The sequence below is a fragment of the Globicephala melas genome, chromosome 9 (genome assembly GCF_963455315.2).
Source record: "Globicephala melas chromosome 9, mGloMel1.2, whole genome shotgun sequence".
In the NCBI taxonomy this organism is placed as follows: Eukaryota; Metazoa; Chordata; class Mammalia; order Artiodactyla; family Delphinidae; genus Globicephala; species Globicephala melas.
Window position 1 is genome coordinate 20,984,163 of NC_083322.1, and position 26,924 is coordinate 21,011,086.

Below are 26,924 nucleotides of genomic sequence, written 5' to 3' on the forward strand. Positions count from 1 at the left end.
CAAGAAGGAAATACATTAAAATGTTAACAGATTATGTCTGGATGGTTTGATATATTTTCTTTTTTGCATCTTTCTGTATTTTTCAAATTCTCTACAATGAGCATATTATTACTCTTAAAATCAAAACAAAATTGAACAAAAAGAGCAATTATCATACTATGCTGGCTCTAAAGCTATCCATAGCCATGAATGAAACATACTGACCAATTCTGCAAATTACTAAATAATATCTCATTTTTTAAAATCTTCAAATGACAGTCATTAAAGTCTACTTATTATTATAGTGCATTTTTTGCTAAATCTTTACCACTATCACTCTGCCACTTTTTCCTTTTAATCTTGGAAGTAGTTTAGTATGGTCAAAAACAAAGCAAAACAAACAAACAAAAACCTTCTTTGCACTCCAACTTCTAAATCCCAGCTCTATCATTATCTAGTTATGTATTACTGAGATACTACTTCACTGAGTTCAATTTTTCTCATCTGGTAAATGAGAATAATACCACCAATTAGAATTATTTATAAAGCTCCATGCTTAGTGACTGGCTTTTAGTGCGGTCTAAATAAAGAATAGCTACTATAATCCATCAGAATATTACCTAGTAGATAGATTATAAGCACTCTGAGAGACCATGACCATCTAGCTCCACTGTATCCCTCCCTAGTCTAGCACTGAGCCAGTATGTAGGAGTTTTCAACACATACTTGTCAAACCAATTACTATCTTCACTACCTTTTTCAGGTAGAGCTGCATTAGGATTGTAGGGGATTATTACCTCCATCTGCCTAGTTATTTTAATGGAAAATTAAACTAAATCTTAAAAACCAGAGGAAATCAAAGATTAAATCATATACCTCCACATTATCCTATGGTAGTAGAAAATAAATGAGTAAACAAATAAGACAGAATTTTAGATAGGATAAGTAATATTATTAGCCATTTCTTATAATATTTCTTTCCATAGTTTTACATAACATCACTACCTACTGACCTCCTGTTATAGTAGATGAAGAACTTTATCAATACCACATTGACGCTATCCTCCCACTAAATTTTATCCCAATTTTTGGTTAAATTGATTGTAGTTTTTGCATTATTATGATTAGGAAAATACTGCTCACTGTAGAGCCAAAAAATGTACTATGATGATGCCTGATTTTTAAAAATTTTTCTTTTCCTACTATGTTCGTATCCTTACTCTTTTACATCAGGTATTATTTACTGATTAACACCTTTTCATTCCAATTGCTCAAACATATCTATTTAGTCTACTTTTATCTGGAAACCTCACTTTTGGTGAGGAAGAGAGGTCTACTTTCCTGTGTCCTCCTGCTCCAATCTGAACTGGATGCTCATAGCTTTGCTGTGCAGGTATCATCTTGGGATGGCCCTTCACTGCTTTCCTGTGTTAGATTCTCTTTTCCTCAGCTCTCAGCATGTTTTCTTTTTAACTACTTTTACTCCCTTTTGTTAGTGTATATGGTGTACTAACCTCCTAAAAAAGAGTGCATAAAAGATCTATCATTTTTTTAACCTGTGTGGCAGACACTCTTAATTACACGATCCAACAGCCATTTCCAAACCCCTTCCCCTATGTACTATATAAAGGCTGGAAAAGCTAATCGCTTGCTTTCCCAGACTCTCTTGAAGCCAGGTTTCACAGTTCTAGTCAACAAAATATAAGTAGGGAGCTTTCTGTGTACGTTTTGCTCTCCTTCCTTTTTTCCTATCTGGAATGAAGACATGTTTGAGGTACTTCAGCCAACTTGCCACCATGAGGCTACAGCGAGTTAAAAATAGAAAAACAAAGACTAAAAAGAACCTGAGGGCCTTCATGACATTTCTTGAGTCACTACATCAGTCCCAGATTATCTACATCTGGATTTCTTGTCCAGTGAGAGAAAAGAGTCCCTATTTTTTAAGCCATTCTTCTCTTGGTTTTCTATTACTTGCAAACAAACACATACCCCACCAATAAACCTGTTATATCTGAAAATACTATTTCTTCCTTCTTGGCTAAGAACAGAATTCCAGGTTGATGATAATTTTCCTTCAGAATTTTTAAGACCTTGTTTCCCCTTATCAGCTTCCAATGTTGCTGAAAATTCCTATCATTCTAAGATCTGTTCCTTTGAATCTAACCTTATTTTACAGTGGCAGCTTCTTAGATATTCTATGGCTGGTATGTAAAATTCCACAACGAACAATGATGTGCCTTCCGATTGAGAAGGTTTTTTTTTTTTCCTAAATTCAATGTACTGACTTCCAAAGGGGGGCATTTATAATTTGCAGACCAATACTTTCCAGTTTAGGAAAATTTTCTGTTAATTCTTTGTTTTATAATCTAGTCTCCTCCATTTCCTTGTTCTCCATAGTTGGAGAAACTGTTATGAGTTCAACACTGGACCTCCTATATTGATTTTCTAATATCCTTATTTTCTCCAATTTCTATCTCTGTCTCTTTGTCTATTTTTAGGGAGACAGATATCTTACAACTCTCCTACTTTTTATTTTAACAAAATTTATTTCCAAAAGTCTCTGATCTTTCATTACATCCTATTATTGTTTTATGGATGCAGTATCCTTTTCTCTACCAAAAGTGATCTTGATCATTATTATTTTCATGTACTTGTGTTCAGTGCACCACTCCAGATTTCTGTTTTCAGGTTTGTTTTGTTTTTGTCTCTCTCTTTCATAGGGAAGGTCCTAATACAGAAGATACTTAACCGACAGTTCATTAAGAGTGAAGAAATAGGGGCTTCCCTAGTGGCGCAGTGGTTGAGAGTCCTCCTGCTGATGCAGGGGACACGGGTTCATGCCCCGGTCCGGGAAGATATCACATGCTGTGGAGTGGCTGGGCCCGTAAGCCATGGCCGCTGAGCCTGTGCGTCCGGAGCCTATGCTCCGCAACGGGAGAGGCCACAACAGTGAGAGGCCTGCGTACCGCAAAAAAAAAAAAAAGAAGGAAATGCTTCCTGAGCTCATGATGTATGGCAGACACTTGACTCAGCTGATCTTAGTTAGACCTCATAACACCCTAACAGGTGGCTACCAATACTCCAAAAAAAAAAAGAGTGAAGAAATAAAATTTAATTGAAAACAGTATGTGTACAACTGTAGGCAACACAGTAGGGGGACTGGGCCACGAAAGTAGCCACTGTACTGGCGGCCAACAGGCAAGATTAGACATTTTATGGGCGGCGGGGGGGGGGGGAGCTTATCCCCAAACAACAGTATCTGGAAATCTTTTTTATGAGGCCATATTTTTCTCCAGAGAAAGTGATACTAACCTTTTGTAGGAGACACATGCCTAGCGTCATGAGAGCAGGGAAATGGTTAGAAGTTCCACTGTTCAGTACCTGGACTTAATTCTATTTTCTACCCTGTTCCCTCTGCCTCCACAGAGCCTCTATTTCCCTCAGAAAATAAAGCTCTAGCCTCTGCCCAGTAGGAAGTATGGGAGAAAGATCCTGAGGGTCAAACTACTTCACATGCATTTTTTTACGATGGTGCTATCTTGTTTTTTAAAAAAATTCCTCCTAAATATAAACAACTATTTAAAAATATATATATATATTTATAAATAATAGATAAAAGGAAAAGCAAGCTGATCTAATTTCTCACCCTTTGCTCTAATTAGGCATTTTAAACCATTGGGTCTTAAACAAATACCATTCTTCTGTGTATACCAATCACAAGCAAAGTGACTACTAAGCAGGGTAACTATGTAAATTATCCAAAATAAGACACTTTTGAGAGTGAATGGGGCACTATTAATAATTATACATGAACTGGCATTATCTCAGGCAAACTAGTTACCCTATCACCAGGAGAATAACTTCCTGGATGCAGAGCTTGTAAAGCTATATGGCATTACCAATGAATTATGTGAAGTCTTCCCTCAGAACAAAGACATACTCTACTATATGTGCCTAATATACAAGTCACTTTAGTGAGGTGGAAAGAATTAGCAAATACAGGATAATACAGTTTTTAAGTTATTAATTCTTACAATCACCCATTACAAGCACACACATAATTCCTTTAGAAATTCACACATTGTCTTTCTGCTCAAAGGAAATCACAATAATAATTCATCTAGTATTTTTAAACAGGTTGAATTAAATAGTTTAGCTGGTAGAGGGTTTTCTTCCTTTTAGAATCACTTCAGTTAAACAAATGGGAAAAGGATAAAGAATGGTTAGAAAGAAAAGAAAATGGGATATAGTCTTCTACCTAAAGTAATTAAGACATGAGAGAAGAATCACTAAATGCCTTTACCCATTCCAGAGTCTTTCTTGGTACCATCTGATATTATGTCTACATGATCAGAATCCACATCATAACTAAAGAAATCATTCAAATAGGTCTTTGATCGCTGGCCACCAAATACATATAAGCAACGATTTTTCTGAAAAATAAGAAAAAAAGGGCAAAGAAGAAAAAAAAGTCATTTCCACGAAGAATTCAGAATGATCCTTTTAAAATTTAAAACTCTAAAAAAGTAATTTCATGAGAGATTCCATGCAATGGAGTACTATACTGGTACAAAGCAGAATGAGGAAGCTCTCTATATACTGCTAACAGGTAATCTCTAAGATATCCTATTAAAGTAAAAAAAGAGCAAGGTGCAGAATAATGGCTATAGGGTGCTGCCTTTGTGTAAGAAAGGAGAAATAGTAATGTGTGTTGTGTTTGTTTCTTTCTTCAAAAAGAAACAAAGGAAACTAATAAAGGACAGCTATAGGGGAAGTGACAGAACAGGAAGACAGGGATAAAAACCATATATCTCCAAAAGGATACTGACTTACGGTTTTGCCTTTAGAACTATGTATATGTTTTTACTTAATTAGAAAACAAAATTAACTTAAAAGAAAAAATAATCTTTGAAAAAAAGTGAAGCAAATAAGCCTATATATCATATCTATGTATACAAAGATATGATCACACAGAGACATGTGATCACACAGAGAAGTAGTATTTCTAGTGATTTTAATTCTTGTTTTTGACTCCCATCCCCAGTAGGCAATATCTTAAACAGAAAAATAATCAGAAAGCAATCTTAAACAGCACTCAGTGATTTTGTTGTTAGTTTTGCTATTCTGTAAACTATTATAGAAAGACAGAGCAAGTAACATATTGTCATTAGGAAGTAGGATTTTAACCTTAAAAGATACACAAAAACAAAATCAAAGATATTAAATTTTAAAACTCTATGATCTTAAATTTGACTTGGACATATCAGTATGAACCCATGATTTTTCTCTTACTAAAAAAGACATACATACATATATGCGCGTGTCCATATATGCAAAGGTATACTGGGAGGTGGGCACTCCCACTGGCTGAAGATAGAGAAAAATTAAGGGATCAAAAAGAATAATGGGGCTTCCCTGGTGGCGCAGTGGTTGAGAGTCTGCCTGCCGATGCAGGGGACACGGGTTCGTACCCCGGTCTGGGAAGATCCCACATGCCGCGGAGTGGCTGGGCCCGTGAGCCATGGCCACTGAGCCTGCGCGTCCAGAGCCTGTTCTCCACAGGGAGAGGCCACAACAGCGAGAGGCCCGCATACCGCAAAAAAAAAAAAAAAAAAGAATAATGACAGCATTGGATTAAACACATAAAATAAATAAAATTCCCAAGTTCATAATAATAATTAAAAAAAACCAAAAACATTGGTAAACTCTAGAGCCTCAGCTCATTAACATGAAAAGGTGACAGAGGAAAAGAATCAAACATTTATATTACCTATCCTGTGCGGTTTACATATTAGGGTAGCCAGTTAGTTAACGAGGATAAGCTTTTATAGTACAATCACAGTTAATAAATGAAGAAACTATGTGATTAGAAAAATGACCATTTTTCAAACCCTACTAAAATCTATGACTATAGATTAGTCTATGACTATAGTCACTATAGTCTGTGACTATCAGTGGCTGCTAAACCCATCAGATAACAAGTTGACAGGAAACTTTATAATTGATCAATCAGGCTGTTAACACCTAAACCCACCAGAACAATTTTAACATCACCAAAAGTATGACAACTACACATTAAATGTCTCTTTATATCTTGCAATTAGACCAGCTGTGAAGTATTCTTGCAACTCCCCTTTTGGCCTGCCCTAAAAAGCAGAGTGAATCTAAACTAAATTCAAGCCTCTGGATCTACACGCCAGCTCACAGGAAATACCGAAGATAGAGGATCATGTTAAATGACACCATGAGTATAAAATCGGTCAAACTGAGAAAATGGGAAATTCTAGATTTACTTGCTTTAACAAATAAGTGGTATACAGAGGGAAAAAAATAGGACAGGGGAGTACTGTTATGGATTAGAAGAAATTTAAGAGCTTTAACAACCAAATGCAATATACATAGACCTTTTCTGGATCCTGACTTGGATAAAACAACTATGAAAAGGTATTTTTCAGTATTTTAGGGAAAAAATGAATGCAATATTAAATGATATAAAGAAATCATTTTTGTCAATACTTTGGTTGGGTTTTATAATGATACTATAATTATGTTTTTAAAACATCCTTACCTGTTAGTGATACAATACGGTATTTATAGGTGTAATGATACAACGTCTGGAATTTGCTTCAAAATACCCCAACACAATAAAATTTAAGAATAAACTTAAAAATCAAAGAAACATTAAAAAAAAGATATAAGTGGGTTAGATATATGAAAAATGAACAGTCGAATAATGCTAACTGTTGAAACTGATAAATAAGTACATGGGAATTTATTATATTCTTCTCTCTACTTTGGTATATGTTAAAAATATTCCACAGTGTATTTTTAAAGTTATGTTCACAGCAAGAAGCCCAAGTTTTCACTATAGCACATAAAAAGGTTAAAGAGGGCTTCCCTGGTGGCGCAGTGGTTGAGAGTCCACCTGCTGATGCAGGGGACACGGGTTCGTGCCCCGGTCTGGGAGGATCCCACATGCCGCTGAGTGGCTGGGCCCATGAGACATGGCTGCTGAGCCTGCGTGTCTGGAGCCTGTGCTCCGCAGTGGCAGAGGCCACAACGGTGAGAGGCCCGCGTACCGCAAAAAAAAAGAAAAAAAAAAAAAGGTTAAAGAAATGTCTGTATGCTGGGTTTTGCTGATAAATTTTAATTCTATTAAGTCAATTCTTAACCCTTTGCACTTAATGGAGAGTAGCAGAGGGGAAAATAAGAACAGATAAGAAAATTGATCTTCTAGACACTAAGAGAAAACAGTAAGTAGAAAGGTATATAAGAAAGAGAAATAGCTACTACATATAAGCAGTGAAGTTAGTCATTAAAGTGCCTAGATTAGTACTCAGCTGATAACTACTTAGGAATTATTAGGTTGACAGAAGAATCTTATAATTAGCAAACAGTTCCGTGTTAAAGGTAGCTTTGTTTTTGTCTATCATTGCCCACACATTTATTTCTAATGAAAAATTTACTCTTACTGAAGAATTAGATTTCACCACTTCTTTTCCTATTGAGAGATACATGACACAATAACATAAGACAATGTACAGAATATTCTTACTGAGTGGAATAGCATGCAGTGTCCTATACGAGACTGGATGTCCTCAGGCCCAGCATTACAGGAGTCCTCTCGAAGAAGTTTCCAGGTTTGACACTGACAGTTGAAAGCAAACAATCCACTGAATTGTGGTTCACTGGCTCTGCTGTCGTCTACACTGCCATTACACGTCAAAATTCTACCACCAAAGGTGTAGATCATATGTTTTTCTGAGTCCATACACATCTATAGAACAAGGCAAAGATTGAATAGTTTTAGATTGTTCCTATCATATGTGCTAAAATGAAACCAATGTGTGCGGTTTTAGAATCTCAAAGAAAGTGAACATTGTCTTAATAACACCAAATACCATCCCTGATTATCATATGCACTTATTAAAATACTGCTCAACACCTGGCAGAGATTCAGGATGGATTTCTAAATACCTTTTCAGGTTTCCATTTTTTTTCCAGTGAGAATAAAATATGATGGGTTAAGGAGCTTTATGCTTTCTTGAAGCTGCATAATTTTTACCAAATCAACCAATAATACATTAGGTACTGACTTATAACTAAGAGTAAACACTGATCATACTCTGTGGGCAAACAGTGATCACATCCTCCTTATAAAAACTCCCTTCTCTCCATTCTAGGCAAGCATTCCTCTTGCTACCATTTAATAAGAGAGAAAATATGTGAATAAGAGTGATGCAGCTTAATTCATCTCTCTGCATTTATTTTACAAAATTCTTCAAATTATGTTGTTACCAGATAGCAAAACAAACACAAGAAAAGACATTTGCAGCAATCAATCTCCAGGTGAAACAAATTCTATTTCGAAGAATACTAAGTTCAAGTTGGTAATTAGATGCTGAATACAAGTGGCATTTATGTTTAAAGAATAAAGTGTATGTAAAACACCTATTTTTTTATTGTTGTTGCTAAAGCACAAATACTAGCCATTATATGTTCAATTCTCTCCTCCCATCAATTTACTCCTGCTACTTATCTATTTTTTGTATTGTTTTTAATAAGAAACTATTAAAATAATTGTAAAGCTTATTTTAAAATTAATATTAAATATTAAAAAGAAAGGATTCTAGCGCCTCCTAATCTTTCTTTACCTACCACTAAAAAGATTCACTCACTTGCCATTTCCCAGGTTTCTGGCAGACTTCCATAAATTAAGATGAAAATCTACAGTTCCTTAAGGGTGAAATCTTCGGGAACATGGTTGAAAAACTGAGATGTCAAAGCTTTCATGTCCCTGGCACTACAAAGAAAAGTGATCCTACCCTTTAATCTTAAATGATTATATCATGAAAAGCAATCCATACATTGTTGAGGGACACACATAATGTGAGTGTATTTACATTTTCGTAAGTTCACAGATTCATACTAATTTGGTTCAATCTCTGTTATCTAGCCCCTACGGTTCTACTTTATATGGCTACAAAGGGAGCTTCTCTTTCCTTTTGGGGATATTTAAATTTCATTTTGATATAGCTATTCTCATTTATCAGGGGAGAGGCATAAACATCTTTATCTTAGTAGCTCTTTCTTGCATAGCAGACCAAACCAACCCAAAAAGGGAGGGACAAAGATACTGTTTAGCTTGATTCTTCCCCATATCTTAGAACAATGACACAAGACAGAAACAATTTTATTCCTTCAGCTTGGTTCTTCCCTGAATAAGATAGGTAGTTTCAATGAGGGTCAATTATCAAATAACAAGTTTTTGTTTGTTTGTTTGTTTTTGGTTTTTTTTTGCGGGTACGCGGGCCTCTCACTGTTGTGGCCTTTCCCGTTGCAGAGCACAGGCTCCGTTGCAGAGCACAGGCTCCGGACGTGCAGGCCCAGCAGCCATGGCTCACGGGCCCAGCCGCTCCGCTGCATGTGGGATCTTCCCGGACCGGGGCACGAACCCGTGTCCCCTGCATCGGCAGGCGGATTCTCAACCTGGTGGCGCAGCAGTTAAGAATCTGCCTGCCAATGCAGGGGACACAGGTTCCAGCCCTGGTCCCGGAAGATCCCACATGCTGTGGAACAACTAAGCCCGTGGGCCACAACTACAAAGCCTGCGCTCTAGAGCCCGCAAGCCACAACTACTGAAGCCTGCACGCCTAGAGCCCGTGCTCTGCAACAAGAGAAGCCACCACAATGAGACGCCCACGCATCGCAACAAAAGAGTAGCCCCGCTCACCGCAACTAGAAAAAGCCCGCACAGCAACAAAGACGCAACACAGCCATAAATAAATAAGTAAATAATAAATAAATTAAAATAAAATAAAAGCAAATAAATAATGGATAGCCACTTATTCCCCACCCCATCCCCAACTGCTTTTTAATTTAAAACCATCTATTTATTTTACTTTATCACATGAAGACAAAATTGGCTAGGGTGAGGTTGGGTTCAAGATAATTTCCTCCTCACAAAATTTGAAGCTATTGCTATAAAGCCTTCTAAGTAGTATTGTCCTACCCACTACCCTACCTCCCGCCAACCTCCAAAAATGCCTCATGTTAATCTGATCCTTGCTTACCTACAAAGGTAACCAGTTTTCTCTGTAGCTTTTAGAATTTTCCCTTCCTCCTTGGTTCTGAAATTTCATTAAGGAAGTATCTAGGTAGGGATATTCTTTTTTCATTCATTCTGATCTGCACTTGGAATTTCTTTCATTCTGAAAACGATCTTTCTTCAGCTCTGAGAATTTTCTTCATTTTTACCTTGAGCGGTTTGTTCTTGTTGTTGTTTTGGCCTCCATTCTCTTTCTAGAACTCCTATAAGGTGGATGTTGGAACTTCAGACCCTTTTCTCTGTTTAACTTTTCTCTCATAATCTTACCTCACTAATTTAGTAACCATTTAGAGGTATGTCCACACTGCTTTTTAATCTATTTACTGAGATTTTAATTTCACTATCGAATCTTTAATTTATAATTTTTCTATATATTTCCTTTTCATGAATGCAATAGCCTCCTGAATTGCTCTAAGAAATCACTTAAATTTATCTTAAAGACTTCTTCAATTTACACTACAAACCGTTCTTCTTTGTTGATTCTTAATCTGTTGAGTTCAGTACCTCATATCTCATAGTATTAATTATCTTCAAATATTTGGATTTGGGGGTTATTGTTTTAGTCTTCTTTGTATCTGAGAATCCCTATTCATCTGCCTGTTGCATATACAGTAGTCTATCTCAAGGGACTGGGTAAGGCAAGATGAGACATGATGCTGTGAAAGGTTCTGCAGCAGCTCTCCAGTGCCTCTTAGGAGTATTGCTCTATCTGTCCTGCTCCAATGACCACACTGAACACTTGACCTATTAATAATGATCACAGTTCAATGCTACTCAGTCAAACTGGAAAATGTCCTGCTGTTTCATCTCCAACTGATCATCTAATGTTTGCCCCAACTACATGCTTTGGACTCAAGTTGCTGCTATCTTATAGGTTGTGGTTTCTCCTGGTTGGATCTGATCCTACCTGCTTTCTATTTGAGAAATTCCCTCAAATATTTTAAATTCCCTAAGGGCATTCTTTCTTCTTTTTCTACACTATTACTAATATATTCTCGTCATTTCACAGGATGTTGGGCAGGAGGAGGGTAAAAATATATGTTCAGCCTGTCAATGATCCACAATGACCCAGGGAGAATGCCAATGAGCTGAGATCTCCAATACTGTGATTAAAGTTTCTCCTGTCATTTCCTGATTAGCTCACATTCCATTTTCTAGCAATTTCCTCAAAATGTGCTTATATTTGAAGGACAGTTTGGCTAGATATAAAACCCTTGGCTCACACTGTCTTTTCTTTGAATACCTTCTAGATATTGCTCTATTGTCTCTTGGCACTGAATACAGCTGTAGAGAAATCTGATATCAGTCTCATTTTACTTCTGGATCATTTCATCTAGTTGCCCACCAAATGGCCTCTTTATCTTTGAAATTCAGTGTTAGTAATATATATATCTTACAGTTGAATGCCTAGGTCAATTTTCCCTGAATTTATCAATATCAGGTCCTCTTATACTACGTGGAATAGGCTTCCTTCTTGAGGAAAGTCTTCTTGAATTTTATGTATAAATATTTCTTCTGTTCCATTGTTTTGGTTTTCTTCTTTAATGTCTCCAATTATGTGTACGTTGGCTCTCTTTTGCCTGCCTTCTCTATCTGTAATTTTCTGGCTAGCCCTTACATCTATATTTGTTTTCTTTACCTGCCTTTCTTATTTCTTATGACCCTAACCTATTCTTCTTTATGTTCCTTGTAAACTAGTCTTCATTTTTTGAAGTGTTACTATATTTTTCTTCAATTTCTTTCTTGAGATTTACCAGGTCCAGTTATTTACCAGGTCCTATTATTTGGCCATCTCATCTGCATTCTTGAATGTATGCCTTGTAGTTTTCTTCAGAGTTTCAAGCTTCATTAAGTCAATTAATTCATGTTAGAATATTGGAATATAATTTTCATCTGCTGTTGCATGAAAGAAAGTTTTTGCTATTCTTTTTCCTTTTATTGTTTTTCTTTAGAGTACTTCTCTAAAGATTTGGTGTTTACTGCTTTTTAGTTTTTCATATTTAAAATGAGCTGAATTCCCCTGGACCAGATAATACAAGGTCCCTATGGAAGTGTGACATTCTTGCTCAAGGACTTCCTCCTCTATTGCTACTGAACTGAATGGCTTCTTCAAAATATGGCACTTCTGTGAAGCCATCTTCTCTAACCTTGAACCTCATCTGGTTTAGGGGGCTTCTATCTTGAGCCTTGAGCTCCCCCAGTTCCTTCAATGGACATGCATAAAGAGCCACTGTCCCCACTTGTCATAGTGTTTCCTTTGCTTTTGGAAGATGGTGCTTTCTGATATCTACCACTTATGGGCCTTGCTAGGCACTTTCCACATGGTATTTAACTGACTCCCCCAGTGGCTGCACTGGGTTCAATTTCTGCTCTGCTCATGACACTTCCATTACGATGTACTTCTGCTAAGCTTCCTCTACATTCCCAGTTCTCCCCATTACATTGCTGTGAGTTTCAATACAGGTTCTGGGTATTCCAGTTGTTTTTGGCTAAACTTACAAGGAATTGGGAGTTGTGGGTTTTCTTTGGCTTCTGGTTTTGCTGAATATGTGACTTGTGTTTTTTTAAAATCTTTTTGTTTGGTTCTCATTGTTCCTGAAAGATCACACAAAGCAACAACATGGAAAGCTTCAGAACTAAGCTGCCACTGTGTCCTTAGGAAATACAAATGTCTTTGAATTTTAATTGTTTTAATATGTTAAAATTCAAAATGGCAAAGTAACTTTTAACCATATCTTCAGGCCTCTAACTTTCTCACGTTCCTCTCAAATTTGAATGTTAAGTGTCAAATCTTAAAGTGTCACAAACAACTCCAAGTAATTTTTGGAGTAGGTTCCAACTTATAACTTTATTTTCATGAAACAGAACAGAAAATGGAGGCTTATACATTGTGTTAATTGTTCAAGGTCACAGAAGCAGCTGGTGGCTGAATTAGCACTGAAATCCTGGCTTCTTCACCCCTAGTGTTCTGTTAATAACACCTAATGAGTTGAAAACCAAGCATTATTGAACCTAGGCTTCAGGGAACATTCTGTTTTACCAAAGTCAAGAGAAACAAAGGCCCCCACACAAGGACAGCATATGTGCTATACTCAGACTACCCCTAAGTTATTCTTTTTTTCAACCTGTAAAAACATAAGCCTCTTTTGGAAAAGAAATTTGTAACCAGTTGGAGGCAAGAAAATAAACTGTTTCCCTAACAACGTTATCTGCTGATGTTCTGTTTTTAAAAGATCAGAAGAAGTCTAACTTTTTTGGGAGTTCTTATTTTCCACATGAACAACACTGAGGATGTCAGCAGAGAAGTGCAAAGCTTTACAGAGCTCGGTTACATACAGCCAGCACAAGTTCCAAATTCAATCTAGGGAGTACTCTGAAGACTAATGTTTTTGATTTTCCACCCACCACATACTCAATAGACATATAAGCCACTCCTCTTTTCCTTACCATTCTCCTATTAAAACTACTTGTTAGTATAAATATGGCAGGAGGAAAGTTTTAAAGCAAAGAATTAACAAAAACTGGTAAAGAAACAATAAATAAAGACTTGGGTTTTAATGCCTAGATATTAGGCATAAGCTAGATTCTGTCATAAATTCTAGCACCACTCCCCATTTCTCAAGTAATACATAATGCTTTGTTCATCAATAGTGTTACAGAGTTTTTAAAAGTCTTTTTCTTCCCCATACTCCAAAAACCTTTGGATATGGGTTAAGCAAAGCAAAACTGCCTACAGAATTCAAAGTGGCTACTCTTTTGTTTGAGGTAGTACTGACCTGTACTGAACTGATATAAGTTTTCAAAGACAGATAACAATGACAATGGGGATGATGATATGACAGCTACATACATATTAATATTTAAATGGTTTAAGAGATTGCTGTATGTAGTCTTCTTGTCTACAACATCATTCTATGACTTCTATTGGTGCTGAATTTAAACTTCATCTAGTACACGCCAAATTCTTACCTGTTTTATACTGAGTTTGTGATTATATACAAAAGTAAATATATTTCACTCGCATTGGAAGAAAAACTCTACATTTCCAATTCTTGAACTCATTATAAAATAATTTAAAATCTTCCAGGAATGTAGAATAAAAAGTTTTAAAAGGGCAAGTTGTTATTGGTATGATTTATGAATATCATAAAACTAAATCTGTTTTTCCTAATATGTATTGCTCCATCTACTCTCTATAAATTTTTTATAAATTAACAACTGTGTTTTGAGATCTTAGTATTTTATTCTGCACCAAACAAGAGAAAATAACTTTTAAAGAATAACTTTATATCTACTGAAACAGTAATTCTTTTTATTATCTGTCATAGGTATTTGTAGTAGAAACCACCAATAGAAAACTCAGCATAACATGTGAAATAAACTCTAAGAGCAACAGTCACTGAGCACTAATTAATTCCACCATACAGTTATCTGTGCACCAAACCTGATGATCAAACACCAGTTTCGGTCCTCCATCAGCAGCAGTATCCTCACTGAGTAACATCCATGTGTTTGTGTCAATGTCATAACGATAGAAATCACTTTTCAGAGATTTGCTGTTCCTCACAGAGGAATCCAAATAACGCCCCAGTGTGTAGATTTGCCTTCGTTGAATGTCAATGCACATTTTATGACATGATCTAGCACTAGGACCATTCTGTGGAGAGCAAAAAAAAGAATGAAAAGAAAAAAATTCAAAGAATAAATAACAGAAGACAAAATTAAATGCCGTATTTTGTTTACTTTCACGAAAAGGTTTGCTCAGAATCTTGTATCAAGTCCAACTAATATATATGTCCAATACTAGGCTTAAATCTCTAGGGGAAAATAAAAGAAGCAGTAGGAGACACAAATCTTACTTAGAAAAGCTTAAACTCTACCAGGAAAGATGAGATGAACTATTCTCTATTCTATGGCACTCTGTTTATAACACTTATATGGCTTTTACTATATACTCCATTACATTTTAGTCATTTGTGTATAGACCTTTATTCTTTTGTACATGTCAATCTACTTAAAGACACATTTGGTTTTTCAAAATATTTTTGTACGCTTCATCAGAATCTAGCATAAAACAGGCACTCCTAGAATATTTAGAATTTCATAATTGGTAGGAACCTTAATAAAAGTGTAGTTTAATGATCTCCTTTTAAAGATGAGGAGATAAGCTCAAAGAGGAATGATATCACCCTGAAAGCTAGTAAGCTAGTGACAGAAGCAGAATGAGAATCCAAGTCTTGACTTCTTCATCCAGCCTTTACATTATATAAAATTGACTCTCCTGACAATAAATGACTCAGCTGCATTAAACAACTAGGGAACAAAATGAAGAACAATATATTATCAATAAAAATTAATTAGTTGAGATCACTTGTATCACAGGACAGAATAAAAGGTAAAAAAAGAAAACAAGCAACAAAAAACTGTAGTATAAGGCCCAAAAAAGGAGTTCATGAAAAAATAAAAAAAAGGAACTTCAATTGGGTAGGACTGGATTATCTGAAAGAGGGAAAAGAAAAGAGAACTAATATTTGTTAAATATCTACTAAATTCTGTCTATATTATTACTATGTATGTGTGTATATATTTCATTTATCCTTGTAACAACTCCATAAAGAAATAATACCACCATTTCACAAAGTCTAAGTAATCTGTCTATAGTCACAAAACTAAGATAGAGAATCTAAGCCCCAGTGTAACCAAGCCAAACACTGTGTTCTTTCCACTCTTCCAGATTGTTTTCTCCCGAAGATAAGAGAAACAAAAGCAAAAATACACTAAATACAACGTGTGGGGTTATGACTGAGATAAAGAATTCCTGCCACAGAAATAACAGAGTTGAAGTATAAGGCAGAAATAGAAAGCCTGTGAATGACTGACAGAGGAGAACTGAATGTAATCTTGCAAGCATTAAAAAATTATTATAGGTTTCTAGAGAAGGATATAAAATAAAAAAGCAGTATTATAGGAAGAGTAATCCAGCATTATTTAGATTAAATGAAGGAATAAAAATATTAGACAGGAAGAACAGTTTGACATTAGTGTTATTAATCCAGATATTAAGTTGATTTAAATCTGCAATTTAGCGTTCACACTAATTACTATTTTAAAAATTATTTTTAGAGATTTTTGTGAAGGGAAATCTTCAGCAGATAAGGTAGAAATGTTACTTAAGAAAGAATTTCCGCTCCAGCGGCCATCTTGCGTCCCTGTGTGTGTGCTCCTAACCTCAGCTGGTCTGCCCGAGAACCCCTAAGTGCCAACCCTAGTCCCCTACACGGCCCCATTTCCATTGCAACAAGATGAAAGAAACTATCATGAACCAGGAGAAACCTCGCCAAACTGCAGGCACAAATGCACAGTGGTGGGAAAGGAACTGCTTGCAGAAAGAAGGTGGTTCACAGAACAGCCACAGCAAACGACAAAAAACTTCAGTTCTCCTTAAAGAAGTTACGGGTAAACAATATCTCTGGTATTGAAGAAGTGAATATGTTCACAAACCAAGGGACAGTGATCCACTTTAACAACCCTAAAGTTCAGGCATCTCTGGCAGCAAACATTTTCACCATTACAGGCCATGCTGAGACAAAGCAGCTGACAGAAATGCTACCCAGCACCTTAAACCACCTTGGTGCAGACAGGCCGACCAGTTTAAGGAGACTGGCTGAAGCTCTGCCCAAATAACCTGCGGATGGAAAAGCACCACTTGCCACTGGAGAGGATGACGATGATGAAGTTCCAGATCTTGTGGAGAATTTTGATGAGGCTTCCAAGAATGAAGCAAACTGAACTGAGTTAACTTCTGAAGAAGAAAAATCTTGAAGAAGTTACTGGGAGCTGCTATTTTATATGACTGCTTTTTAAAATTTTGTTTATGGATCTGATAAAATCTAGATCTCTAATATTTTTAAGCCCAAGCCTCTGGACACTGTGGCTCTTTTCGGTTTTTGCTTATATACAATTCATTCTTTGCAGCTAATTAAGCTGAAGAAGCCTGGGAATAAAGTTTAAAAAAGGTTAATAAAGTTCTTTACTTAGTAAAAAAAAGAAAAAAAGAAAGAAAGAAAGAAAGAATTTCCTCTGTAATTAAATAATCTGAAAAACAAGTATCAGGTAAGATATAATGTATCGATGCCATATTTCCTAGAGTGTAAAATCTGAAGTTTTAATAGGAGAATAACAGAATTCCTTGCTTCAGCTTAATTAGCACAAGTGCTATTAAAATGATGAGCAAATTACTCATCAAATTACAAATTAACTAAGGAGAAAAAAGGGAATAAAGGTAAGACTAGAAACCAAGAGACTACAGAACAGACAAAAAAAATAGAGAAAATTAATAAAGTTTTTTTGAAACATTCATAGAATTATAAACCACTAGCAAGACTAATTTTTTTTTAAAGGGAGAAAATACAAATTGCCAGTATCAGAAATGAAAGCAATACTATCAATAGAAATTAAAAACAAAATAAGGAACTATCATTGAAAAACATAGTAAAATTTGACCATGTAGATAAAATGCACATATTCCTTGGAAAAAATATAACATTAAAATTGACACAAGATGAAAGAGAAAATCTGAAAACTTGGATTCATAATTTTAAATCTTTCCACAAAGAGAAGGCCAGCCACAGATGCCTACACTCGTAAAATTTATCAAATACTTGAGGAAAAAAATAGTATCAATTTTACACAAAATTTTTCAGAAAACAGAGGAAGAAAAAGACCTCCTTTTTTTAAACTTGTATTCTATTCATTCCTAACTTACATATTTTACGAGGACAACATAACACTGAAACCAAATAACAATATTACAAAGGAGGAAGAGCAGAAGTGACATACGGGTAGCTAGTATACCTCATGAATACAGAAATAAAACTAATCTTTAACAAGATATCAAATAGAATACAGCAATATATAAGAATAATATTTCATAACTACAAGGGTTTTATTTCACAAATGCAAAGTCAATTTTACATTTGAAAAATCAATCAAGGTAATTTTCCACATTGAAAGAGTAAAGGGGGAATTCCCTGGTGGTCCAGTAGTTAGGACTCTGTGCTTTCACTGCCGGGGCCTGGGTTCAATCCCTGGTCAGGGAACTAAGATCCTGCAAGCCGTGTGGCATGGCCAAAAAAAAAAGTAAAAGAATAAAGGGGAAAAATACACAATTTTACCAATATATATATTGTAGAACAAGCACTTGATAAACCCAACAAATATGCATCAGGAAGAACTCACAGCAAACGAGGAATAGAAATGAACTTCCTCAATCTGATAAAGAATGTATGAAAATCCTAAATCTAATTTTCCCTTTAATGGTGAAATACAGAATGCTTTCCTGCTAAGACATGAAACAAAATAAGGATGTCTATTCTCATCTCTTCTATTTAATACTGTACTGGAAGTCCAAATCAGTGCAATAAGGCATTAAAAAATAAAATTAAAAGTTATGACAGAAAAAGAGAGTGGAAAGAAAGAAGTTAAAATTGTCTCTATTCAGAGATGACAGGACTATTTGTTTAAAACATCCTAAGAAATCAACATATAACAGAAGAGAAATCTTTAGAAATAATAAATGGACTTAGAAAAGTGACATGATACAAACAAATTGAAAATTAAAAATGTTTAAGTTTCATTTACAGTAGCATGGAAAAACAAAATACACTGGGATCCATTTAATAAAAATAAAAAGGACCTCTAATCTGCAAACTCCGAGTGCTGGGAGGTAATGAATAAGACTGAAATAAATGGAAATTTAACCCTGTTCATGGATTAGAAGGCTCAGTATCATTAAGACATCAATTATCTCTAAATTGATTTATAGACTGAATACATTTCCAATCATAAGTCCAACAGTTTTAGAAACTGACAATATGATTCTAAAATTTATATGAAGATGTAAAGGACCTAGAAGAGTCAAAATAATTTTTAAAAAGAAGAATGAAAGTGTCTTACATTACTTGACCTGAAGGAGTGTCATACTGGAATATGAATAGACCAAAAGATCATGGAGCAGATTAGAGTGTCCAAAGAGAGACATATACTTATATGCTCAATTGATTTTTGTTTTGTTTTATTTTTGCGGTACGTGGGCCTCTCACTGTTGTGGCCTCTCCCGTTGCAGAGCACAGGCTCCGGACGCGCAGGCTCAGTGGCCATGGCTCACGGGCCCAGCCGCTCTGCGGCATGTGGGATCTTCCCGAACCGGGGCACGAACTCGCGTCCCCTGCGTCGGCAGGCGTACTCTTAACCACGGTGCCACCAGGGAAGCCCTCAATTGATTTTTGAGAAAGGTGCCAAAGCAGTTCAACAGGGAAAGAAGACAGGGAGCGACCAGAACTCTCATAAATTTCTGGAAGGAATATAAAATAGTACAACCACTTTGGGAAAAGCTTTAACAGTTTCATCAATGGATGCTAGAAGGGCAAAAGTTTGATGAGTAACAGAATATTTTCATAGTCTCAAAATGTCTCCTCACAAATTACTTATTAATATGGAGTGGGAAATCTGGTGAGCACCCTTCTTAACCAAGTGATCAAAGCTAACATCAGACAAACTGACATGATGTGCCTGTCTCCTGACAGGACATACTTAGGAGGACCCGATGTCCTCCACATGGCATTCCTGCTAAAAATGCTTAACCTATATCCAATCCTGGGGAAACATCAGACAGATCAAATTGAAGGATAGTCTACAAAACAATTGCCCTGTATTCTTCAAAAATGCCAAGGTCAAGAAAGACAAAGAGAAGTCAAGGAACTGTTCCAGACTAAAGGACACTAAAGAAACATGACACTGAAATGTACTGCATGATCATGAATTGAGTCCTGGGTCAGGGATAGAGGTTGGGGGTAACAGTAAGATACCTATAAAGGACATTACTAAGGCATTATTTGGGTAACTGTTTATATGTGAAAAGGGAATGTGGATTAAAGCAGCAGTTCTCAGTGCAGTCTGGGGTCTTCAGGGATTCTACAAAGTCAAAGTTATTTTCATAACAATACTAAGATTAAAAAATGTGTCTTTTCACTCTTACTCTTATAAGTGTATGTGATATTTTCCAGAGGCTACATGACTTTTGATATAACAACAGACTGAATGCAGAAGCAGATATGAGTCTGGCTGCCTTCTATTAAGTCACAATTAAAGAGATTTAGAAAACTATAAAACAGTGCTACTTGATATATGATGGTTGTCTCAAGGAAAAGCATTTTATGCAATTGTTTGAGCTGCAAGCTGACGTAGCTGCTTTTTCCAGGAAACATGATATTTACTCAAAAGAAAACTAACAATCCAAGTACGGTTATTCAGACATTTTCTGAAAAATAAATGAAGTAAGTATGTTATCCTTGAAGAAAAACAACTGATAAAATTTGTTGCCAATAATAAAATGCACATTTTTAAGCAAATTTAGAATTTTAGAAAACTTCTACCTGACACTGCGATCTTGACACCTTCCCAACACTTAAAAGAATTTTCTAATGAGAGTGATCATATGTGGTTTGGGGGATACTGTATAATAATATGTCAACATTTGAAGACCTGCATAACTCAGGGAACCAATATTTTTCAGGTGACCAACACATTGAGCAAAAAAACAAGCATGGGTAAAAGATCCATTCAAAGAGCAACACAGATCAGTGGATTTTAATGTGACAGAATTACAAAACATTAGCTGATATGGTTTCAGAGACTACAGTGCAATTATTTTTAAGAAGCAAACAACTTGTCAATTTGGGGTATAAGATCAAAAAAGTACATGTGTTATTATATAAAAAGGCTACTATTAAAATAATAGTTTCCTTTCCAAGAATGTATCAATGTGAGGTCCAATCTTCTTCATATATCTCACATAAAACAACATGTTGCAAAAGATTAAATGCAAAAGCACATAAGAGAATCTAGCTGTCTTCCACTAAGCTAGATATTAAAGAGATTTATAAAAATGCAAAATTAAAAATACAATTTGTCTTGAACTGATAAAAACTTACATGCATATCTACATGAACATTTAAAATAATTATTCTAAAAACTGAGCCATTCTATTATCTTTCAATCTACTACATGAGCTATTAGATACATTATTTAGTCTAAGTAAATTGAAGTGAATTAAATTAATTTTGGTTTTTCTGTGTGATTCGATATTTTTATAGATTATACTCCATTTAAAGTGAGTATCAAATAATGGTTGTATTTCCCTGTGCTGTACAATATATCCTTGTTGCTTAATTATTTTATACATAGTAATTTTGCTTTTTAATTGCATATCATACTTTTAAAACATATGCACTGGGGTATCATCAAACAATAAAACTTGTACTTACTGGTGTAAAAAACAAAATGAAACTGTTCAATTTTGGAAGGAATGAGCATTTTGCTGGAGCCATATATCCTCATTCACTTCACTGCTGGATCAACAAAAGATTTTTAGGTGTTTAAATGAAGAAAGTAGTAATAAATTATAATAAATCTGAATTCCAGTACTGGATCACCACTTTACTTATCTCTATGGACTTCAAAATAACAGAAAAAAAGTATTCTCATCAAAATAATTTCTGTATGTTCCCAGTACTAGTTTTAAATAATTATTAATTGCATTCTAAATATAACTTAGAATATTACATTAACATTACTTTTGAGGACCCCTGTAATCCATCGCCCTTTCCTGCCAAAACAGCCACTCTCCTGAATTTTGTATTTGTCATTCCTTTGCTTTTCTCCAGCATTAATTTTTTATTTAACTTATCTGAACTATTTACTCACTAAAGAGTAAGCATATGATCCACGCCTTAAGGAATTCAGAGTCTCCATAGGGAAACAGAAATATAAACCAATCATTATAGTAACCCATTCAAGGAATGTAAGGGGTTAAGTGTTCACACCTAAGGAAGCTTCTAATTCTGGTTAGGGAAGTCAAGAAAGGCTTCACAGAGGAACTGAAGTCTGAACTGTGTTTTAAAGAGTAAGTAGGCATATACTACATAAAAGCTGGGTGCACGGGAGGAGCAGCCTCTGTTAATTCCAAACTGGGAAAACACTATTACAAAGAACACAGGTGAGAACGTTGAATAATTCTAGCAACTATAAGTATGGCTAGCACATAAAGTCAAAAAATGAGGCTAGAAAAGTAGATGGGGACCAAATTATGATGAGAAATTTGAAGTTTTTACTCTAAGCAAAAGGAACTAAGGTAGATAAACTTCATTATTGTTGTTGCTGTTATTACTCACACTTCCCTGTATCTATGCCCTTGGATAGTGCTGCCCATCACCCAATAACTGTGGATTTGGTCACATGACTTCTTTGGGGAAAATGGGACAATAATATATCTAATTGAGAGCTCATGTCTACTTCATCCTCCTTGCAGCCCTGCCCCTACACGAGAACAAGACTCATGCTAGCCAACAGGAAGATGAGTGGCTATGTAGAACAGAGCCAAGTAGTCTCGGAAGCTAATCTAGACTAGCTGACAGTCAGCTGACTCCCAGCACATGAGTGAGCCCAACCAATCTACAGACTTGTGAACAAAATAAATGCTTATTACTATATGCCACTAAAGTTTTGTGGGTGCTTGTAATGTAATATATGGAATGCAGTAGATAACAGAAACAGGGACTGAAGCTAACCATAGGGTTTAAGCAGAGGTGTCACATGGCCAAATGTTTTTTTTTTTAAAGACTGTGCTAATGAATGGACAATAGACCTGGAGATCAACAATGGAAGCAAAAACGTTTAAGAAAGAAACCACAAAGCTGGAATTAGTGCCAAAAGGAATAGAGAGGAAGAAACATCTGAAACGCAATACTGAGTGCTAGAATCGGTGGAACTTTAGGCCCTAATTAGATACCCTCAATGAAGAAGAGGGAGGATTTCAGGATGAACTGTAGGTTTCTTGCAAGAATAATTACAAATACAACTAACTAAGATTTAAAATAGTTTAAGAGAAATCAGATATGTATTCTTTTAAGATCTGTCTTTATTTTTGTTGAGGATAAAAATAATCATTTCAGAAAATGGTACTTTAATATTGAAAAGGCAAAGACCATTTTCATAGGGATAATAAATAGAAATCAGAATTTTAAGATCTCTTTAAAAAGATAAAAACTACCCAAATGATTAACAAAGGAACACACCAAGTAAACAAGAATCTAATTTCCTAAGATTAAAGACATAGCACCAGATTTTAAAAAAATGGCCATTCTAGATTAAAATCAGTGGTTTTGAATTAGGTCTTTTCCTCCCCTTTTCATTTGCTGCTACTACTGTTTTGTTTTAGTTTATTTTTCACCTTGTAATCTGAAATTGCTTAGAGGGAAAAGTACAATAAAAAATTCTATAATGATTTAAAAAATAATATATGAATATGTGCTTTATATCAGGGTATAATTAATTATGCACTTACATAATTCAAAAAATTAAATAAAAGAATGCCGTAAATCCAAGACATCCTATTCACTATGGAAAAGCTTTATGTATATATGTATCAATAGACAGACTCACACATGAATACATACATACAAGTTTAGTTAAAAATAAAATATACATCATTTGTGAAAACTGATAAGATAGTCAAATAGTGAGGGGCCAAAATAGTAAGATAGTGAGGAACCAAAAGCACATTTTTCCAGAGGAAATAAAAATAAGATAAATGTTCAAAATAAGAGTAGAGGTGACAAGAACATAAGAAAAATAATAGTTACACAGTTACATTTTAACTAAAGTGGTTAAAAACTAAATTACATTAGATACCCATTTCTATTTATCTCTATAAAATAGATTTGTTCATGTACCAATAGTTGAAGAACCAGGTATAGAAGCTGGAATGCAAGAATACTTAAACCAAACTTGTCACCACAAATTCTTCTGCTATCACTGCTGATAGACATTTACAAAGAATACAAATCATTCAGAAAAAGAAGTGTACGACCACACCCCTATCGTAATACAGATGGATGAAAAGTCTGAGAACTTGCCTCTTTCTCAGTGTCTCGAGAGATACATGTCCACTGGTTCTCTTTCACACTGTACGCCCAGAAGTCAGCAAGATCTTGTGTTCCATCCCAGCCACCAAACAAATAAACAGTCTCTGTGAAAATTAGAAAAATATGTGCAAAAAAAATAAACTTAAGAACAAAATTTAAGTATAGGCACCCAGATAAAGCCATTGCTTCTAAGATCATTTAAGAAGGTACATCTAAGTAAACTTAAAAATGAGATTTTTAAACTGGTTAACATTCCAAAATAAATACTAGTACTTCCTAAATATAGGCATATGGAAGGGCTGCTGCAGAACCACTATCTTGAGAGATTTATAAATACAAAGATAACTAGGAGGCATCCCCTAAGATTCAGATTCCATAGGTCCTCAGTGGGTAAAAAGAGTCAGTACTCTTAAAGTGTCCAGGGGGAATCCTGATGTGCAGCCAGTTTAGGAGTTTCTATGTCAGGCCACAAAAAATTTACATTTACCAGCTTCTTAACAAAGCAGCTTCAGATAGTTAAAAAAAAAGGGGGGGGGGCTTCCCTGGTGGCACAGTGGTTGAGAGTCTGCCTGCCGATGCAGGGGACACGGGTTCGTGCCCCGGTCTGGGAAGATCCCACATGCTGCGGAGCGGCTAGGCCCATGAGCCTGCGTGTCCAGAGCCTGTGCTCCACAGCGGGAGAGGCCACAACAATGAGAGGCCCGCATACCGCAAAAAAAAAAAAAAAAAAAGGGAAAAGAAAAAAAAGAAATCCCGAAGAAATATACAGTGCAAAAAATATATATAATATAAAGCTATCTAGCTACTTCTGAAAAAACTTCACATTAAAACTGTTTTCTATTACAATACAAAAAACAATGGTTAAAACTAGCTGTGAGTTAAAGTTAGATATCTTAAGAATAAAGTGATGCATAGCCTTGATATTCCCACGGAAACTGGGGGAAATTTTTCCAAATATATTATGGTGGATTTAACTCCTCAGAAATCAACTTTTAAGTCATTCCAGGTACCTTGAGAATTTGGTTTCTTCTAATTCTGAAATGTCTATTATACCTATGGACTTTATCATGTGATAAAACATTTGCTCCGTGACCAGTGAAAATTTTTACCTTTCTTTATAAAATAATAGTGCCTTTCCTTTCTTCAAATATTTCTTCCCTTTGTAAATATCTTATGTCTACTTGTTATAATGCCTACCATTTTTTTAAGTTAAATATAATACATTACAGGAAAACTATAAAGCCATCTACTCTCTGACATGCCCTAGGCCAATATATGCGGAGACTGTCATCTAAATTACATCCCATCATGAAGGGTTGAAATGCACCTGGAAATATTGTAACACTACTTAAGAAAATTCTTGCCATTCATAGAGATGTCTTATAAGAGATTTTTGTCATATTTTCATATAATTTCAAACTCTAAGTGAATTTTCTAAGTGAAAGAACCTAGGGGAAATTAAAACAATGCTTCTGGATAAGAACAGACCACTGGAACAGTTCTAGTGCTAACTGGGTAATCAGGTATAGGTCACTTAACTTGCCTGGGTCCTGATTTTTTCATTTACAAACTCTCAGTGTGGTGGTAAAGTTCTTCATATATAAGTTACATGAAAACATTCTGAAGGGTGTCAGGCATGAACAGCATTTCTACCTTTAAAACATGCACATATACACAAAATACTTTGTAGTTACTAAGTACCACTGATGCAATTAAAACAGTATTATTGTATGTTTCCGTGTCTAACCCAGTACCTAGAACACTTTTGGCTCTATATAAATGTGAAATAATGGAAACTATTAGAAAACTGCCATCTCTCAGAAGTATAAAACAATCCATTATCATTAGTTAAGTAACATTCTGTTTCCCAAATGGCACACAGTAATGCCCAGATACTGAGAATTCTACAGGAAAAAAATTAAAGAATTCTCATCTGACTTAAAAATTATTTGCCAAGGCCTCACTATAAATGCAATTAACCCCATTAAATTCTGAAGCCTGGAGAGGGAGGGGGTATATAACTAAAATAGCAATAGCAATTGACCTTTTGTTTTACAGTGTTTCTGGGCACCCTTTGGATAAGGTTACCCTGGTTCACTAACTTTAATAACCCTTCCTCTTGGGATCTGGGTTCTCAATGTTCTTTCTGAAAAGCAGGTCTCTTTGTACGCATAAATTCTCACAGCAAAGAAAACCCACATTTCCACAACAGCCTCATTGATAGCTGAGCAAAATAAAATCTGGCACAGAGCAAGCATCCCAATGGAATTAATCCAAGATGTCATTCTTGTTCGTGAATGCTCTGTGGTCCCAGTTAAAGTTTAATAGTAAAACTGAATGAATCAGATGGTAACAGGACCTTTTGACATACCTGAATGAAATGTGTAAGAAAATTTTAATCATTTAATCATTTAAGTTAAATCATTCAGGAATGAAATATTATCCAAACACCAGCGAAAATATTATTTAATGCATAAAGGATATCAAAAACTTTTAAAGATTATAGAAATAATCAGACAAAACTGTAGTGAGAAGAAAGTAGAAAAAAGAAAATGCTATTATTTGCAACGTGGCAGTAGCTTGGTTTACGATGTCCACTCTCATGCTTATAGGTTATATAACAATTCAGGCACATCCCTAGGGCAGTATAATCCTCCTCATGCAGCAGCCCTTTCTCTGTATTTTTTCTTAAAGGAGCACAGGCTACAGAGGCTATTTCTCTCAGACTCACTGAAATGTTCACTCAACATTTTTTGAGTACTAATCTGAATTGGCAAGGCACTTTAGAGAATAAAAATAAAGAAGACATCATCCCTACCCTCAAGGAGCTTACAATTTAGTGAAGAATATAAAAC

General features: G+C 35.4%; 1 protein-coding gene and 1 pseudogene across 4 annotated transcripts in view; one reads left to right on the forward strand and one right to left on the reverse strand.

The window, feature by feature from the left end:
* MKLN1 (muskelin 1) overlaps positions 1–26,924 on the reverse strand; it is a 357,649-nt gene that overhangs the window by 50,134 nt on the left and 280,591 nt on the right. For all 4 annotated transcript variants that reach the window (XM_060305303.1, XM_060305305.1, XM_060305304.1 and 1 more), the window contains 4 exons: positions 24,061–24,173; positions 14,532–14,744; positions 7,535–7,756; positions 4,283–4,412 (listed from right to left, as the gene is read on the reverse strand). In XM_060305303.1, the coding sequence (XP_060161286.1) occupies positions 4,283–4,412; positions 7,535–7,756; positions 14,532–14,744; positions 24,061–24,173 (678 nt within the window). The remainder of the gene's footprint in view (positions 1–4,282; positions 4,413–7,534; positions 7,757–14,531; positions 14,745–24,060; positions 24,174–26,924) is intronic.
* On the forward strand, positions 16,390–16,932 carry LOC115851682 (transcription factor BTF3 pseudogene; annotated as a pseudogene).